The sequence below is a fragment of the Drosophila santomea genome, unplaced genomic scaffold (assembly GCF_016746245.2).
Source record: "Drosophila santomea strain STO CAGO 1482 unplaced genomic scaffold, Prin_Dsan_1.1 Segkk6_quiver_pilon_scaf, whole genome shotgun sequence".
Taxonomy (NCBI): Eukaryota; Metazoa; Arthropoda; class Insecta; order Diptera; family Drosophilidae; genus Drosophila; species Drosophila santomea.
Window position 1 is genome coordinate 446,531 of NW_025319002.1, and position 17,907 is coordinate 464,437.

Sequence of the window (17,907 nt, forward strand, 5' to 3'; positions counted from 1 at the left end):
GCGCCATATAGGTAAGATCGTAAATTATCAAAGGCCCATACTATTGCTAGCATATCTTTCTCGTTCACTGCATAGTTTTCTTCCGTTTTATTCAATGAGCGAGGTGTTTTGGCGATCCTTCCCGTCATCGTTTTGAGATAGAACGACCCCTATGGCATAATAAGAAGTATCAGTTGTTAAATGGAAAGTTTTATTAAAGACTGGGAAAGCTAAAACCTCTGAGGAAGCAACGATGTTTTTAAGGTCATCAAAGTCCTTTATGGATTCCTCATCGAGTGAGATTAAAATTAGTCTCGATTGGAACGCTTTACCTTAAGCATGCTCTCACCTCGTTAGTGGTTTTGCGATTGGCGTAGTAATAGGAAGTCATTTCTAAGAAGCTTTAGAGTTCTTTAAGATTCGTCGGTTGAAGCATTTTTTCTATGGCTTTCACCTTCTTCCCATCAGCTTGGATCCTATCCGGCGTTAGGTTTCGTGTAGTTTGTGCCAGTGAGACTCGTAGTCTTCACTAAGGACAATAATATTGTCAATGTATTTGTAACAAATGTTACCGATATATTCTCGTAATACATCGTCGATCAGTGGAAAACTGCACGGGCATTTTTCAGTCAAAAAAGTTTCCCATTCAATGTAGGAAATGCAGTTTTTGCGATGGCAGATTTTTTCATGTGAATTTGATTAAACGCAGACGTTAAGTCGACTCTCCTAAACTAGACAAGGTAGACGTTATATCGGGGATTGGGTAGGTGGCAGAGATAGTGACGGCGTTAAGACGCTTAAAATCAATTACCATTCGATATTATTTTCCCCATTAGGCTTCGGTTTTTTTGGGACTACCCAGATTGGGGAATTGTAGGGGCTTTCGAAGGGCCTAAGTAGGAGTTCTTCGACTTAATTTTCTACTTCTCCTCTAATGGCCGGATTGTAAGGGTAGATGGGTTCAGAGTGCTTGTTAGGATCTCTGCTTGAAGGCTTGTTTGAACGGCCTCACCCGGCGAAAGTGGGTCGAAAATGGTTAAGCACACATCAATCACAGATTCAAGGCACTCTTTTGCTTCTGCTGGGTGTTAATGTAAATTAATGAGTGAACACTCAGGGGGACATGGCTAAAAGTAGAATTTTTACCCTTTAGCTATTATTAGGGAGTCATTTTTCCTGTCGATTATTGCATTAAGTACTCATTGCATTGCAATGAGTAAAGGCTTCCACGGTCTTTGCCCCCTGAGTCATTTTACCCATTTGGTTTTTCAAGGTAAGTAGATCTTGCTTATCGGCGTAATGGAGCATTAGGGTTCTTTTTATCTCAGGCCAGTCGTCTTTCAGATCAATGTAATATTGAAGGGTAGTCTCGGCTTACCGCTAATCTTCTGCCTTATGCTAACAACTATGGAACGGTGAAGAGGCCTTTCCTTGATTATTTCGTAATCTGTTATTCGATCTATGAATCGTAACTACTAACCTCGGCCTCAAAAACCTGCAGTTCTTTCACACAATCCAGCAATCTGACAATTTCCTTCAAGTCATACTCAGTGCGGGCGGGGGTTTAAATATCCTTACCCTCAGTCATCTGGCCAAGTAATAGGGTCAGATTGGTCTCAAACTTCGTAAGAGCGGCCTTTATTTCCTGCATATTAATTGAATGACTTAAAAAACAGATTAGGGCTCTTTATTATAGGGCAGAGTGACGGTTTTTTTTGTGTATGTAACTTTTCCTGTCGTTTCACTGAAAACACCTCACTTACCAGCGTTAAAAAAGAGGTGGTTTGACGAGGTTTTATGTGATTTTTTAATTGTGTCCCTTCGTATTACCTTTGGGTACTTGTATTAGCGACAGGTCACTTGCAACGTGAAGACTCTGAGGGCAAATTATTAACTTTAGTGTGATGTTGCTAAAATTAAAAACAAGAGAGAAGTTCCCCGACTACCTGATACCAATTATTATTTCGTTTTGGCTTTTGGACCTACTAAGGTACGGTTGCCACACAATCAATTAGGCGGCCCCTTCTGTGTTGATAACACGGAGCTTATCTGGTGAAATACCCACACCATTTTCTTTGTCTTATTATACCCCTTATCCGTAGAGTAAAATGGTACACTAGATTCGTTGAAAAGTATGTAACAGGCAGAAGGAAGCTATTCCGAGTATATATATTGTTGATCAGGATCAATAGCCGAGTCGATTTGGCCATGTTCGTCTGTCCGTCCGTCCGTCTGTCCGTCTGTATGTATGTTCGTCTGTAAATTTCTATCGATTTGCCAAAAAACTTTGTGCCACGCCCACTGTAACGACCACAAACTGCCAAAAACTGTCAGTGCTGAAGACTCTCCTTCGCACTTCCACTAGCTGAGTAACGGGTATCAGATAGTCGGGGAACTCGACTACAGCGTTCTCTCCGCTAGCTACCACAGTGGTTATCAAATTCATATTTTAATGCTCTAACGCCCGTGAATCTAAATCACTGCGGTAGCTTGGCCACTTTTTTTTACTTCACCATATCCCTTTGCGCACATGAACAGCACGGGGCAGGTCACCGCTGTGGGTCGGCTATATAATTATTTCATGTTATTAATATCCTTTATTTTTTTTATTTTGGAATCGACTGCACTCTGCGCTCCGCATTTTGAATTTATAATTAAAGAATTTAATAATCCTAATCTTAAGTAGTTTGTATGTGCTGCGTTCGCCGGCCCAAGCGTTTAGTAATTCGTCGCCGCTAAGCCTCGGTAGCCAGAGGTATCCTGGTTAAAGTCGACTTCGGAAGCGTTCAGCGCTCCAACGGCGGGTAACGCCATGCTGAGTCGGCACGGGATGCGGGGAAAATGTAGTGCCAGCGTTCCCGTCATTGATGGAGCGAAGCGGGTTGCTGCTATTAAATCATATGCACATTTTCTTTTTTGAGTTTTAATTAAAAACATATTCATTCCGTAAAATGTAATGATATAAAATAAACAAATTTTGAATGTTTTATGTAAATATATATGGTGTTTGGTTATGCCGGCTGCAGCCAGTAGCAGCTCACAATAAATGTTATTTATTTTATTTTATAAAGCTTGTACATTGCTCTGTGCAGCAATAGATTTTGCATTCCCCTTTGTACTGTATTCCTCTCTCTCTCAATAGAGAGCGATCACAGCTGTTAAATCTTTATCTTGTGACACTTGCTCATTTGCCTTTTGCATAGCAAAGTCAGTTACAAAGTAAGTGTTGATCACTCCGGTACTGCTGTGATACACTCTTGCTTTCAATCGGTTCGATACGGGCACTGCCGCCGTTTTTATAAAGTTTGTAATTGAAGTCGTGGAAAATCGTTAGAATATGAGACCGTGTTATAAATAACGATTATTGTTAAAAATAAGAAATGATAAGTAGTCGCCTAAGACTTTGTATGAAACAAATCTCGCTTAAAACATTTAATTATTTCACCCCCAAAGTTATAGCCCTGTATGGCAAAAAATATATTGGAAAATATAAACTGAAATATAAATTGAAATGTTAACTTTATCGTTTTTATAAGTTGCTACACTACTTCTCCAAGTCAGTGGAAGCGCTTATTGCCTTATCATATAGTGACCCCGACGTGATCGGTAAGATTTCTTTACCGATTTCTTTCGTGAACTCAGAAACAGTTAAACTAATTTCGGTGCATTTTTGTGTGTACATAAGTGGCTGTACTTTTTCGCCCCAGCTACTTTTGATTTACCGCAAGCATTTTCGTTTGATTTCGGTTTGTTTGCTTCCGCACATAAGCATTCACGCGAAGCGGCAGTTTAACCCGTGTCGCTCGCCCCCATTTTCGGGTTCTTCTTTGCCTACCGCAAATTCGTGTCGTTTTGGCTGTTCAAAACGAATTGACTTTGTGCATAAACACACACACATCATTGCTATTATGTGTGCAGTTTGGTTGCCGATGCAAATACAGTGCTTGTAAAACTGTTCACAATTGTGTGCGCTTTTTACATTGTCCGCTTTAAAATTCAGTTCTTGAAAACTGTTAACAAATGGGGAGTGACTAGTTCAAAGACATTGTCCTTGAAATGCGGTATGTTGTACAAACGGAACAGTAGACTCAAAGTGCGAGAGATTTCTTGTTCAACTATGAGTCCAGATCCCGGACCTGAGTGGCCTTCTGGTTCTCTATTTCGACGACTGACGCCTTATGTCGATGTTTTCCACTGTCATCGAAAAAATCCAATACTGGCTGAAAATAGCTTGATTACCTCAAGACTTGCCTAAGAGGTCCCGCTTTGGCTGCCGTTGCAACGCGTTGGTGCTTTAGAGGTCACTGATGTAAATTACTCGTATGCCCTGGTTTTGTTGGATAAGCGCTACAAAAAAGGAGGCTTATTTTCACGGCTTACATTTCGGCGATCATGAACCTATAAAAGGTAGAGGGTTCATCTTCTGGAAAGCTGCGTGAACTGTCCGACCAAATTAATTTGCGTTTACAGCCATTTCGCAGCATGGGCACCGCTATGGAAATATCCGAATGTTCTCTCCTTTATTGTCTTGTCCAATAGGTCGACCGTGAAACCCAGCTATTATGGGAGGATGCTGCTTCCATTTCTGGAGACAAGATGCCAAAAATTTGAAAACATCGAACATACCAATGCTGCACTTCGAATTCTACCACAACTCTAGAAATTCATTTGTCGCCACTACCCCTGTCGGTAGCTGCCTTGTCTGCAATGATGTAGACCACATAATTTTTGGTTGCCCACAATTCAGAAGACTGATCGCTTACAGGAAGCAAAAAGGTTTGGTTTATGCCAAAACTGCCTTAAAGGTGGACATCACCTACGAAATTGTAATGCCGATCGCTGTGTAATTACAAAATAATTGTAAATGTAATGTTGGCCAGGTACAACCGAGAACTTAACTCTATGGTTGGCTGGGGTCGATAGACTCAGACGAGTCATCGGTTTACGTTGTCCAGCACTGAGAGCGTCTTCCAATTTTCCAATAGAAGCACAGCTATATTTATTGGAATTTTGGCGGTTCATAAATGCCCACGCGATTACAGTCTCGTTCTTTTTCATAACCAGAAACAGATTGTTCGATCTGTGACACGATCTGTACTGGAGAGAAAACGAAACTGTCCCAACATTTGAAGTGGCATCTGTGTTCTTCGCGTGGGATGCCTCGCCTTGGAGCCCCAACCACGTGGTTCGCAAAACCTCCTCGAAGTAAATTCTCCCAAGAACTTTCCTTTATCAGGTATGTCGCCATCTTGAACTAGTGCCCCAACCTAAATCCGCTCTGTTGGCAGTATCAGTGGAACCACTACAAGAAGTCCAAACCGTAAAATGAGCTAATCCGCACCAGTTACTTTTACCAGCCAGGTTAATTTATGAAAAGCAATACCAGGACCAGTCAGCGAATAAGGTGTTAGTTAAGATTAAAGTAGTGCAAGTGGTGGTTGCTATACCATACGGGAGTCGACTTGCGAGACTGTGTTTCGTAACCGCAGTCATGTAGCCCCTTAATTTTTATAAGGAAGTTAATCGCCGCTAGCATCGATAACATGTAACATCATTTCATCGCTGGAAGGTCTTTCAACGCTGGAACTGTACACATGTGAGTCCGTAAAGCTAAGAGTAATTCCGTTTTGTCGTAGCGTAGAACATTTAAAATGAATATAAAGATAAGGGGGTGGCTGAAAAACAAAAAAAAAAGCCCGTTACGAAAGACCTTTTTTTTATTTTTACGAAGTGTCCTCATCTGGCCTAACATTATTATTCAAAATATTTCTTACCTAATGCATAGTTTGTTTGATAGAAAACCCAAAAACTTACCATACTCATTAAGATTACTCTTACAAATTTAATTAACATTGTCAATACTCTTAGATCTTAGAAAATGTAATGAATTGAAATTTCGGTAGTTTAAGTAAATAGATGAGATTTTATTATTTTTTTTTGAGTAGGCGCACAATGAAGTTTGATAAACGAATACTCTTACTAAATCTTATTTGTTAGGCCATCCAGCCTTTTCTGTAAATAAAGGTAAATTATGAATTTGAAGAAATTTTGAATTGTCAAACCTGTCATTTGTAGAGTGGCCACTGCCGTCATTAATAGTAAAAAAAAAATCAGGATCTTGGGTTCCTTGCCGCGGCTTGCTTGACACAACTTTGCCCAAGAAGAAGTCTGCAGCTACAGTTTCTGGAATTGATGATGCCAGATTTAGCTCAGATGGATGGAAAAAATTAATTTCAAATCTCAAACTTCAGAGTTTGTTGCCAATATTTCAGATCTGCTAGAGCCTAATATCACGGACAACCATCCCAATCTAACTGTCAACTCTGAAGCCTGGAAAATACCAGCTAGTCTTCGTTTGGCCGATCCCCGAAAAATTGACTTGCTGATAGGCGCTTGTCAATTCTATGATCTGCTGTGGGAGATTCCTATCAACAAAACTATCGTCGTTTTTTAAATCTGGAAAACAAATTTAATTGCCATCGCCAGCTCAAAGATAAGTATTCAGCCTTTATTCATGAGTACTTATTTTTAGATCACATACCATTTGACTCGCAGAAACTATGTACATTTTATTTGATGCATTACTGCTTTTTAAAGAAAGGCAGCACAACAACTATGGTACGTGTTTTCTTTGATTGATTGTTCTGGATACTCTTTGAACGATATACTCATGGCAGGCCGCACTTTGCGGCCCAAACTGTTTCACACTTTGTTACAGTTTCGAACCTTCCCTGTTGCTATAGCTGGTGACATCTGTAAGATGTACCGATGTGTCCGGGTCAAGGAAGCGGACAGCTATTTGCATTTTGTGACGTGACACATCCCAGGAAAAGGTACAAGTATTTAAGCTTGATACCGTTCCCAACGGAACAAAGCCAGCTTCATATTTTTTTATGACTTTTATGTTAATGACTTTATTACTGGAGGACCAAAGGACCAAACAAGATCGTCATCGAACGCTCGAGGCGATCGAAGATTTTAAGCCAAACGCTCAATCCAGAGCACTGCGGACTGACAATAGCCCGCGGGCGATCCAGACCTTTGAGAATAGAGTGACGGTAACTCCACAATCCTGTAAACTTTGTTCGCAAGAGAACCATCCTATCCGAGTATGTGCGTTATTCTTACGAATGCCAGTCGGAGAGCGGAAGAAATATATAAAACAGCAGAAGTTGTGCTTAAACTGTTTTGCTAGAACGCATCTGCTTAGGGATTGCACTAGCACGCATAATTGCAATACTTGTAAAGGGCGCCACAACACTCTCCTACACCGAAGCGGCACTCCACCAGTCCAGTCAGCGGTCAATCCTGACCACCAGGCCCACGTATCCACATTTAACCACCAGCAAGATATACAGTCCACTCCATTAACGAATCAACCGAATGTGCAAACGTTTCTGGCTGTAAACACTCAAGGGGTCCTCCTGAGTACAGCTTTAATAGAGATTTGCCATTTAGGCATCAAATACTCAGCACGGGCACTTATTGACTCGGGTTCTGAGGCAACCTTTATTTCAGAACGCTTGTTCAACTTGATTAAGTTGCCTTATGAATCCATCCATGCTCAAGTTTCAGGGCTCAACCTCACTGTTGCGGCTCAGCCCCGTAAGCGCTGTCAACTCAGCATAGGTTCTCCGGTCAAGCCCCACATCCAAATTAAGACTTCTGCATATGTACTACCACAACTGGCCGGGAGTCTCCCATCCTTTACTTTACCTGAGGACTCTTTAAAGCATCTGCCGCCTTTGCAACTAGCAGACCCAAATTTCTACCGGAGTTCGCAGATCGACGTTCTGATCGGTGCCGATATCCTGCCATCGATCATTCTCAGCGGCTCCCATCCCAATATCTGTGGCACGCTTCTTGGCCAGGAGACCATATTCGGATGGATTCTTTGCGGTCCGATCGCAACGAATCCCACAAGCAGAATATGCTAATTTTCGTCCCGACTAGCTGTCACCGAGTCCAGACTGGACAACATTCTCACAAAATTTTGGGAGGTGGAGGATGTTCCAGTGAAGCGGGTTAGGGAATCCACCTCGATTTGCGAGGAAAACTTTGTCCAATCTACCAAAAGGAACGAGGATGGGAGGTATGTGGTTTCGTTGCCCTTTAAAGAGCCTAACAATATCAACCTTGGGCACTCCAGGTCGATCGCACTGGCTCAGTTCCTCCGAAACGAGATTCGACTGAATAAAGACGTTGCGTCAAAAAAGCAGTACGACTCAGTCATTCAAGAGTATTTAGATTTAGGTCATATGCACCAAGTCTCTCCGGACGACTCTAATAATTTTTATTTGCCCCATCATGCTGTCTTCAAACCAGACAGCACCACAACGAAGGTTCGCGTTGTGTTTAATGCTTCCAATCCTTCATCCAACGGGAACAGCCTCAATGATATCCTTCATGCGGGGCCCGTACTGCAGTCCGATCTTACTATCCAGATTCTAAAATGGCGTTTCTTCAAGTATGTGTTCAATGCGGACATCACAAAAATGTACAGGCAAATTCGGGTAAATTCAACCCATACGCGCTTTCAGAGAATCCTCTTTCGCAATAAGGATGGAGAGCTCTGTGACTATGAACTCGATACAGTCACCTTCGGCGTAAACTGAGCGCCTTTCCTAGCCATCCGCGTTCTACAACAGTTGGCTCAGGATATCCGAGGCCAATATCCTTTGGCAAGTGACATCATCTCGAACTTCATGTACGTTGACGATGTGCTCGCAGGCACTCACACTAAGCAGTCGGCAGTTTTAGCCATCGAGGAGCTTCGGCTGGCTCTTGAGAGTGCTGGTTTTCCATTGCGGAAGTGGACCTCGAACGAAAGAAAACTCCTACAAGAGGATCCAAAGGAGCACTTGATTAGTGCAGACTTTCTGGAGCTTGAAGAGGCTAGTACGGCGAAAACCCTACGCCAACGGATCGTTGGCAAGCTACATCTGATAGTTTCTTTTTTATTCCAATGGTGATCACCCTCCAAACTGCTTACACAAAACGAGAGGTTTTATCTCAGATAGCCAAACTTTTCGACCCAGCAGGGTGGCTATCACCTTTCGTAGTCCGAGCCAAAATTTGTATGCAGAAAATTTGGCTACGGGAGCTGGGCTGGGATCAGCCACTCCCCAGGGATCTCGCGACCCAGTGGCGGGAGTTCCTAGAAGGGTATCCTGCCCTGAAGGAGATTCGTATCCCGAGATGGGTACGTTTCCATCCAGCTGCGAAACTCCAGTACCATGCGTTTTGCGACGCGTCACAGGACGCCTATGGGGCTGCTATTTTCGTCCGAATCGAAACGAAGGAAGGCTGTTGTACCCATCTACTTACATCCAAAACCCGAGTCGCTCCTGTCAGATCCATCTCCATACCACGCTTGGAATTGTGCGGAGCAGTGCTGCTCACGGAGCTGGCAGCTCTAGTAATTTCTGAAGTGCCTCCTTATGACTATGAGACCTTTTACTGGACCGACTCTACGATCGTTCTTGCATGGCTGAGTAAGCCAGCGTGACCCTGGACAACCTTCGTTGACATCAGGGTCGCAAAAATCGAACAGTGTACCGACGGAAGCAAGTGGGGACATGTACGATCCGAAGACAATCCAGCTGATCTGGCAAGCCGGGGCGTCTCACCCCAAGAGCTGAAGGACAGCGCACTGTGGTGGCGTGGGCCAGCTTGGTTGCACCTCAAACAGGAGCAGTGGCCGAGTGAGTTGTTGGTCCATCCGGAGACTGAGCTTGAGCAGCGCCCCGTCAAATGCCACACGGTCGCAGTGCCCTCAGCAGTTGAAATCCTAGAGAGGTTCTCAGCCTTTGACCGAGCTCTGCGAGTTCTTGCTTATGTGTTTCGTTTTGTGAAAAGTTGCCGGAGGGAAGGTGTAGCCTCATCGGCAGAACTCACTGCGGCGGAGTTGTCGGAGGTGCAGGAGCGGCTAATTGTGCTCACTCAGAAGAATGAGTTTCCCGCCGAATATAAGGTTTTGAGCAACAAGCAACAAGTTCCACCCGCAAGCGCAATTTCGAACCTAAACCCCTTTCTTGACGGGAATGGGGTCTTGAGAGCAAGCGGCAGGTTACAAGCATCTGAAATGCTTAGTTATGATGAAAAACATCCGATCATCCTTCCTGCACGGTGTAGGTTCGCCGAACTTCAAGTCTTGTTTATCCATCGCATATCCTTGCATGGGGGGAATCAATTAATGATCCGACTGATTCGCTCCAAATTCTGGATTCCCAAGCTTAAAATGTTGGTGAAACGAGTGTGTGTCATCCACAAGAAGAGACTGCAGACGCAGTTGATGGGGAATTTGCCCCGTGCGAGGTCCACCTTCTCCAGACCGTTCACCCATACGGGAGTGGACTTCGCAGGACCATTTGACGTCAAGAGTTATGTCGGTCGAGCCTGCAAAATCACAAAGGGGTACGTGTGCGTTTTTGTGTGTTTTACTACCCGGGCTATCCATCTCGAAGCGACCTCTGACTTGACCACAGAGAAGTTCTTGGCCGCATTCTCCCGGTTTTTGCTCGGCGTGGGTGTCCACAACACGTCTACTCTGACAACGGGAAAACGTTTGTCGGAGCTTCCACGTCCTTATCAAAGGATTTCATTGAAGCTACCAGAACATCGGTTTTATCGCAGCACAGTCTTCAGAATGTGTCCTGGCATTTCAACCCTCCTGGCGCACCTCATATGGGAGGGCTTTGGGAGGCAGGTGTGAAGAGCTTCAAGTCGCATTTTTACAAGTACACAGCCGCTGGGAAATACACGTTCGAAGAACTGACTACCCTCCTGGCGAAGATTGAGGCCTGTTTGAACTCCAGGCCCATCTCGCCAATGTCCGAAGATCCCACGGACCTTATCGCTCTGAGCCCTGGGCATTTTCTAATCGGTGGACCATTGCTTGCGGTAGCAGAACCTGAGGTTAAAGAAGGTCCCAGCTCCATTATCAATCGGTGGCGGAGGTTGAAAGCCCTGAATCAGCAGTTCTGCCTGCGTTGGAAGGAGGAATACCTAAAGGAACTCCACAAAAGGAATAAATGGAAGTTCCCAACGCGAGATCTCCAGGCTGGAGACATGGTGGTGATCAAAGAGGAGAACTTGCCATCCAACGAGTGGCGACTTGGGCGTATCCAAGTGGTCTGTCCCGGCGTGGACGGCAAGGTCAGAGTGGCAGACGTGCTCACAGCACGGGGGGTCGTCCGAAGACCAGTGGCAAAAATGATCCGCCTTCCAATGGACAGCCCGAATGAGTCGAAAGACTCCTCCATACTTTAAGTATTTGAAAACCTGCTACTGACGACCCCTAGGTTGTGTCGTCCTACGTCGTCCATGTGTCATGATCATCCGCATCTATCTCATCTAATTTTTTATTTTGCCCATTTCTTATGTAGCCGCATATACAATGGCTCCAGCGATCCGCCACGATGTATACCGCTGTCGAGTGTGCAGGGGGGTTCACCCATTGAGGAGCTGCCAGCGATTCCTGCAACTGCCGGCTGTGAAGCGGCAACTGCGCTAACTGTCTGGCCCACGAGCATTCGGGTCGGTCGTGTCGCAGCAAATCGAGGTGCCGCATCTGCCGAGAGGCCCACCACACTCTGCTGCACATCCGCGGCGAGCAGCCAGGCTCTTCGAGGCCTCAACGGAAGCGTGAGCCACAAGCAGCGGCTCAGCCTCAACGGCGTCAGGAAGTGGGTTCGACCGGGTCACGACGCTCAGCCTCGCCGATGGATAGGTCCCCACCCCACAGCTCATTGTCAACGCCGACGGGCGCGCCTAGCTTGGTGCGGACGAGCGTCAGCATCCTTCCGACCGCTGCCGTGCTCATTGGGTCCGAGCAGAAGAGATTCGATGTGCGAGTCGTGGTGGATCCGTGCTGTCCCGTGAGTCGCATCCACGTCTCGCTGGTGAAGGCCCTCAACTTGGCCGTCACGGGCGTGGGCAACGAACGGCTGTGCACCACCGAGATTCGCTCGAAAACGTCCCGGATGAGCAAACAGCTGCTGATGGTGGTGGACGAGCAGATGCAGAGCCGGACGCCGGCACAGCCCCTGGATCCGAAGGTGCAGGACATGTTCCACAACATGACGCTAGCGGATGACCGGTGGTTCCACCCAGCGCTTGTCTCGGCTGTCCTTGGAGCAGACGTTTACGCCGACCTGATGCTGCCGGGTATCATCGCGAGCCAGGACGGCCTGCCCATGGCACAAAATTCCAAGCTGAGATGGATTCTTTCGGGACGCTGTTCTCTGTCCTAAATGTGCAAGTATTCCTCTTGCAAGGGGGGGAGAATGTTCATGCCGAACAGCTGAGTCCGGTATCCCGCCAGCAGAGCATCGCTGTTGGCGGAATGTTTCGGAAGTGGGACATGAAGCCGTTATTTTATGTGAGAAAATTACTTGAAAATAAAACCTCAAACGAGAAGGACGAACTCCAACACCTTTTGTTTTACTAAACTCTGGGAATATTTGCGACACCAGCTTTTCCGGCCCCCGACGTCTCAACAGTCATATTCGCAATTAAAAGATCCTATTGGGTGATAGGAGCTTGGGGAGCAGCTAACTCCAAAGGTCATTACTTGCATGACGTAGTTCTCCCAAGTTCCGTGTCATGATCTAAGAATACAAATCGTTGATAATTTTGGTCCTCAACGCTTATTTTCACCTGGTAAAACATTTTTGCAGTATCTCCTCCAATTTCTATACGCCTTTCCCTGAATCTGCGTAGTATGGGTCAGAGAACTGCAACGAGTATGATTAAGTATGAACAAATACTCTGTCCAAAAAGAGAATCAAATCGGTACCAATCAACACGACCAACTTGTCCATTCAATATAAGTATGCCCAGCGTCGAACTGATTTCAGACTGAATCAGACTCGGCTATACGGTATGGGCTACTTCGGTTGCTATCAAAGTGGATCGGCTAAAGTCGTACGACGTTCCATTGCATTGAACGTCTTGATTGATTTGTTTTGATTTGGTTTGATTCAAATCATTTGAGGTTTACTCGAGTAAAAATGTATGAACTGTAGGTATGAAGCGCAAACTGAACGATTCTCATAATAATAAAGTAACTTCAGGAATATATATATTTATTTATTTACATATATTTATTTTGTGGCAGGAAATTTTTATAAATTGAATTTAAAAATATTAGGCTATCGACTGAGCCAGGTGCAAGTAGGTTGCATTTTTCTGTTATTATTTTTCCAGCTAAGGAGAAGGATCTCTTAGCTGCGGCACTACTTGCTGGCATTGAGTGAATGTCCATGGCCACCTCAAACAAATTTGGAAATTTTGGTTTATTTAAAGTCCACCAATCCAGCAAATTAAAGCTATTTAACATTTCCACAATTTCTTTCGTCTGGAGTTTCTATTTTTGGTTAACCGAAATTTTGTATTAATTGCGCAAAGAAAAAGGCGCAATTAAAGCACCCGTCTGGCTATTTAAGTCAAAGTTAAATATTGAGCTTGTAGTTGGAGTTAAGGGTGTTAATGGCATTTTTGGGCTTTTTTGAAAAAACAAGCGATGCACAAAATTCTTGTATCTCATCCAGCTCAGTTGCTTGCATATTAATCGATGGAGGGTATAAAAAGAAGGCCAAATATTTAAACGTTTCAACGTTTTCTAAAATGTGTTAATGTTATTTTGTAGAGCTTTAATAACATTTGAGCCTCTATCGCTCACAAATTTAATGGGCTCTATATTGTCAACTCCAAATTTCTCAAATATACTGTGCAGTTTTTTAGAGATGTTTTAACTGGTGGTCTTTTGGAAAGCCATTAATTTCATCACGAGCACAATGTCTTGTACTCAATGTCTACTTGCTGGCATTGAGTGAATGTCCATGGCCACCTCAAACAAATTTGGAAATTTTGGTATATTTAAAGTCCACCAATCCAGCAAATTAAAGCTATTTAACATTTCCACAATTTCTTTCGTCTGGAGTTTCTATTTTTGGTTAACCGAAATTTTGTATTAATTGCGCAAAGAAAAAGGCGCAATTAAAGCACCCGTCTGGCTATTTAAGTCAAAGTTAAATATTGAGCTTGTAGTGGGAGTTAAGGGTGTTAATGGCATTTTTGGGCTTTTTTGAAAAAACAAGCGATGCACAAAATTCTTGTATCTCATCCAGCTCAGTTGCTTGCATATTAATCGATGGAGGGTATAAAAAGAAGGCCAAATATTTAAACGTTTCAACGTTTTCTAAAATGTGTTAATGTTATTTTGTAGAGCTTTAATAACATTTGAGCCTCTATCGCTCACAAATTTAATGGGCTCTATATTGTCAACTCCAAATTTCTCAAATATACTGTGCAGTTTTTTAGAGATGTTTTGACTGGTGGTCTTTTGGAAAGCCATTAATTTCATCACGAGCACAATGTCTTGTAACTTGTTGTCGACCATGTAGTGGAATGTGACGCCCAGAAAGTTTCGATGAAAATATTTATCCGTCCACATATCAATTGTGGCTGATGCTCTCCCCTCGAAGTTGTCTTTTTTCCTCCGCTGCGTCCTTTTGCACGTTCCTCGATATGGTTGTTGGATCGGGTGTAAGGTCTTCCAAGTCAATATTCTCTCCGTAATCTGCCCCCAGCTTTATAAAAAATTTGAGCATTGAGCCAGCACCTTGTACAGCTGAATACGGTCGGCCATCTTCGGTGACCCAATTCGTACAAATTTTGGTGGCCTCGGTTTTTTATTTTAACAGAAATTTGTTTTAACGAAATTGGTTTATTCATGGCCTTGCAACACTTATGCCTATGCAAGTTTGAGGTTTCGCCGTTTTTATAAGTTAGCACAATTGAGCACGTGCGACAATAAACGAAGCCGGGCACAATTTCGTCATGTTCATTTTTTTATTTCGGCCAATATATTCCATAAGGAACTTCGACCTTTGCGTACACCACTTAAGGTATATGTTCCGCACTTTATTGTATCGAATACAGCTGAATTGTTCTCCATTTTTACAAAAGTTTAACCAATCTAACCACGTGCATTCACGTGCAATTGTCGTATTTCATGACGCAAAAGCTTTGGGCTTTGAGCAAGCTTTCGATTAGGTCACTATCCTTATATGAACTTCCATAGCAAGCTTGTCTCGAATCGCCCTTCTTCGTATTCGCCTCTAATTGGCGTATAGCCAGTAGTATAGCCGTCGTCGGATTGGGTCACACACTTCGCTCCATAACCAGTGCTAAGAGCTTTAACCGAGTGAACGTCGCGTAGACGCGACAAGCACAGCCCGGAAATATTGGGAGATTCCTATCAACAAACCAATGGGTTTTTTTAATCTGGAAACAAATTTGAACGCCATCGCCAGCTCAAAGAGAAGTATTCATGAAGTATTATTCATGAGTACATATCTTTAAATCACATGTGTCTGGTATCATTTGACTCGCAGAAACTATGCAAACTTTATTTGCCGCATATCTGCGTTTTAAAGAAAGACAGCACAACAACTAAGGTACGTGTTGTCTTTATTTGATTCTTTTGGATACTCTTTGAACGATATACTTTTGGCAGACCCCACTTTACGGCCCAAACTGTTTCACACTTTGTTATAGTTTCGAACCTTTACTGTTGCTTAAACTGGTGACATCTGTAAGATGTACCGATGTTTCCGGGCCAAGGAACCAGACCGCTATTTACAATGCATTTTGTGGCATGACACACCCCAGGAAGAGGTACAAGTACTTAAGCTTGATACCGTCACATACGGAACAAAGTCAGCTTAATTTCTATCTGTCAGAGTCATGTAGCAGTTAGCAGAACTAAAATTATCGTTTCCAATTGGCGCTAAAGTTCTTCTACGAGACTTTTATGTCGATGACTGGTGGTAACTCAACCGAAGAAGTCTTGGATATCATGCGACAGACGATTGGATTACTGGATGAAGGTCATTTAAAATTAAGAAAATCCTGCTGAAATGATCCAGGACAGGAATCCTTTCCAAAACTTTGGCAGCGACATTACCAAAACTCTTAGTATTGCCTGGGATTCAATCTCGGATATTCTGCTATTCTCCACATCGCCCATGAAAGCAGTTCTAAAACGCGCTCTGTCTTGTCTACAACTGATCGCTCTTACCACCCTCTTGGTCTAATCTATCCCTTTATAACGAAGGCAGGGTTTTGGCAGCAATTCTGGACAGAACAACTTGACTGGGGCGAAAGTATACCTTCGGGGATTTATTCTGCTTGGCTAAATTTGTCTGCTGATATCTGCCTCACCCCGAAGTTGCAGTTTCCTCGTCTCGCATTGGTACCCAATAGCCTTGTCGAAATCTATAGATTCAGTAATGCCAGATGCATATAGATATTCTCCATGTCTCAAAGTCAACGCTAAATCTGGTGTTGCCCATTAAAGACCCATTAAATTGTGCGCTGGAGAATTACTGGCTCAACTGATGCGGGAAGCCCTGTAGCTTGGTTTATTTTCATGCCCTGTTTATTGCTGGTCAGATTCTGCTGTGGTGCTGTCCCGGACTCGGGATGGGTCGTCACGCTTTCAAACTTTTATTTCAAATTGCATCTCTTTAATCCAGGAGCTGTCAAATGGCATCGAATAGCATTATGTTCCCACAGCCTGCAATCCAGCGGACAAACTTTCCAGAGGGTCATTTTCTAGTGAGCTGATCGATTCAAATTTGTACCATTTGTAAATTTGGCAACTTTTTTTTTTCCTTCTTTCTCTTATTTATTGAATCTTCCCTTTTACTTAAGAGACTAACAATAAGTTTTCAAATCTTATTCTAAGCTAGCTAATTATCATTTTATGAGATGATTTGTGCTATGTGGCCTAACGAATTTAACGCTGGGCTGGTTGATCGTTGCGGTGCAGTCGACTTTGGCTGCATACTCGAAGAAGTTTCCTTGCAAGGGGATTTGGATGTGAGCCTAGTTTTTCCTTGTATTTAACTTTTCTCTCTGTTATTGTCTCAATGACAAGTTTTATTTTTAGGTCTTTGTGTATATTCTCGTTCCGAAGATACCATGGAGCTCCGGTTATGAGTCTCAGAATCCTAGACTGTGCTCGCTGAATGATGTCGATGTTGCTTCTCGATGCATTACCCCATAGCTCGGAGCCATAGGTCCATATGGGTTTAAGAACGGAGTTATACAAAAGAACTTTGTACTCCAGGCTCAGGGGAGTCCGAACGTTTATAAGCCAATGTAGATCCTTTGCTTTTAGTCTCAGGTGGGTCGTCTTGGCCTCTATGTGTTTCCGCCAGGTGAGCCGCTTGTCCAGATGAATACCTAAGTATGTTACGTCATCGGCTTGTGGGATGCGCGTGTTTGTTAAGGGTAAACGTAACTTGTTTGCATTTTTGTTCGTTTACTCGTATGCGCCAATTTGCAAGCCAATTCTCTACACATGTTAAATAGCGTGCTAGTTGCATCGTAGCTTTTACTGGGCATCTGGATCGACTCAGTATTGCAGTGTCATCAGCGAATGTGGATATTGTTAGCTGGTAGTCTGTTGGGATGTCCGCTGTGTATAGGGTGTATAGAATTGGACCTAATACACTTCCTTGGGGCACTCCAGCTTCTATAGTACAATCGCTTGAAGTGCTTGAACTACATCTAACCGCGAACACTCTTTTGTATAAGTAAGACTTTAGAAGCTTATGTAAGTTTTGAGGCAGCAGTTTGGTTATTTTAAACATAAGTCCATCCAACCATACTCTATCGAATGCTTGTGCAACGTCTAAGAATAAAGCTGTACAATATTCACGATGCTCAAAAGCAGTGCGAATTTCCGTTGTGATGCGGTTAACCTGCTCAACAGTTCCATGTTTTGCCCGAAAACCAAATTGGTGCGATGGGAGTGTGTCGTGTGTTTTAAGGTGGGGACTGATTCGTAGCAGCAGTACTTTTTCAAATAACTTGGAGAGACAAGTAAGTAGGCTTATTGGCCTGTATGATGAT

The 17,907-nt window shown here is 43.6% G+C and overlaps 2 protein-coding genes across 2 annotated transcripts in view; both read left to right on the forward strand.

Moving 5' to 3' along the window:
* LOC120457663 (unconventional myosin-VIIa-like) overlaps window positions 1-6,323 on the forward strand; it is a 419,197-nt gene extending 412,874 nt beyond the window's left edge. The window contains exon 11 of the mRNA XM_039645159.2: window positions 6,252-6,323. Within this exon, the coding sequence (XP_039501093.1) occupies window position 6,252 (1 nt within the window). The 3' untranslated portion in view covers window positions 6,253-6,323. The remainder of the gene's footprint in view (window positions 1-6,251) is intronic.
* Window positions 6,324-7,527: 1,204 nt separating this feature from the next.
* Window positions 7,528-12,233, forward strand: LOC122756616. Its single transcript, XM_044006705.1, has 10 exons — window positions 7,528-7,584; window positions 7,980-8,071; window positions 8,129-8,492; window positions 8,628-8,906; window positions 9,065-9,473; window positions 9,573-10,395; window positions 10,467-11,136; window positions 11,283-11,308; window positions 11,367-11,666; window positions 11,726-12,233. Exons 1-10 carry the CDS (start codon window positions 7,528-7,530, stop codon window positions 12,231-12,233), a joined length of 3,528 nt encoding a protein of 1,175 aa, XP_043862640.1.
* Window positions 12,234-17,907: the final 5,674 nt, after the last annotated feature.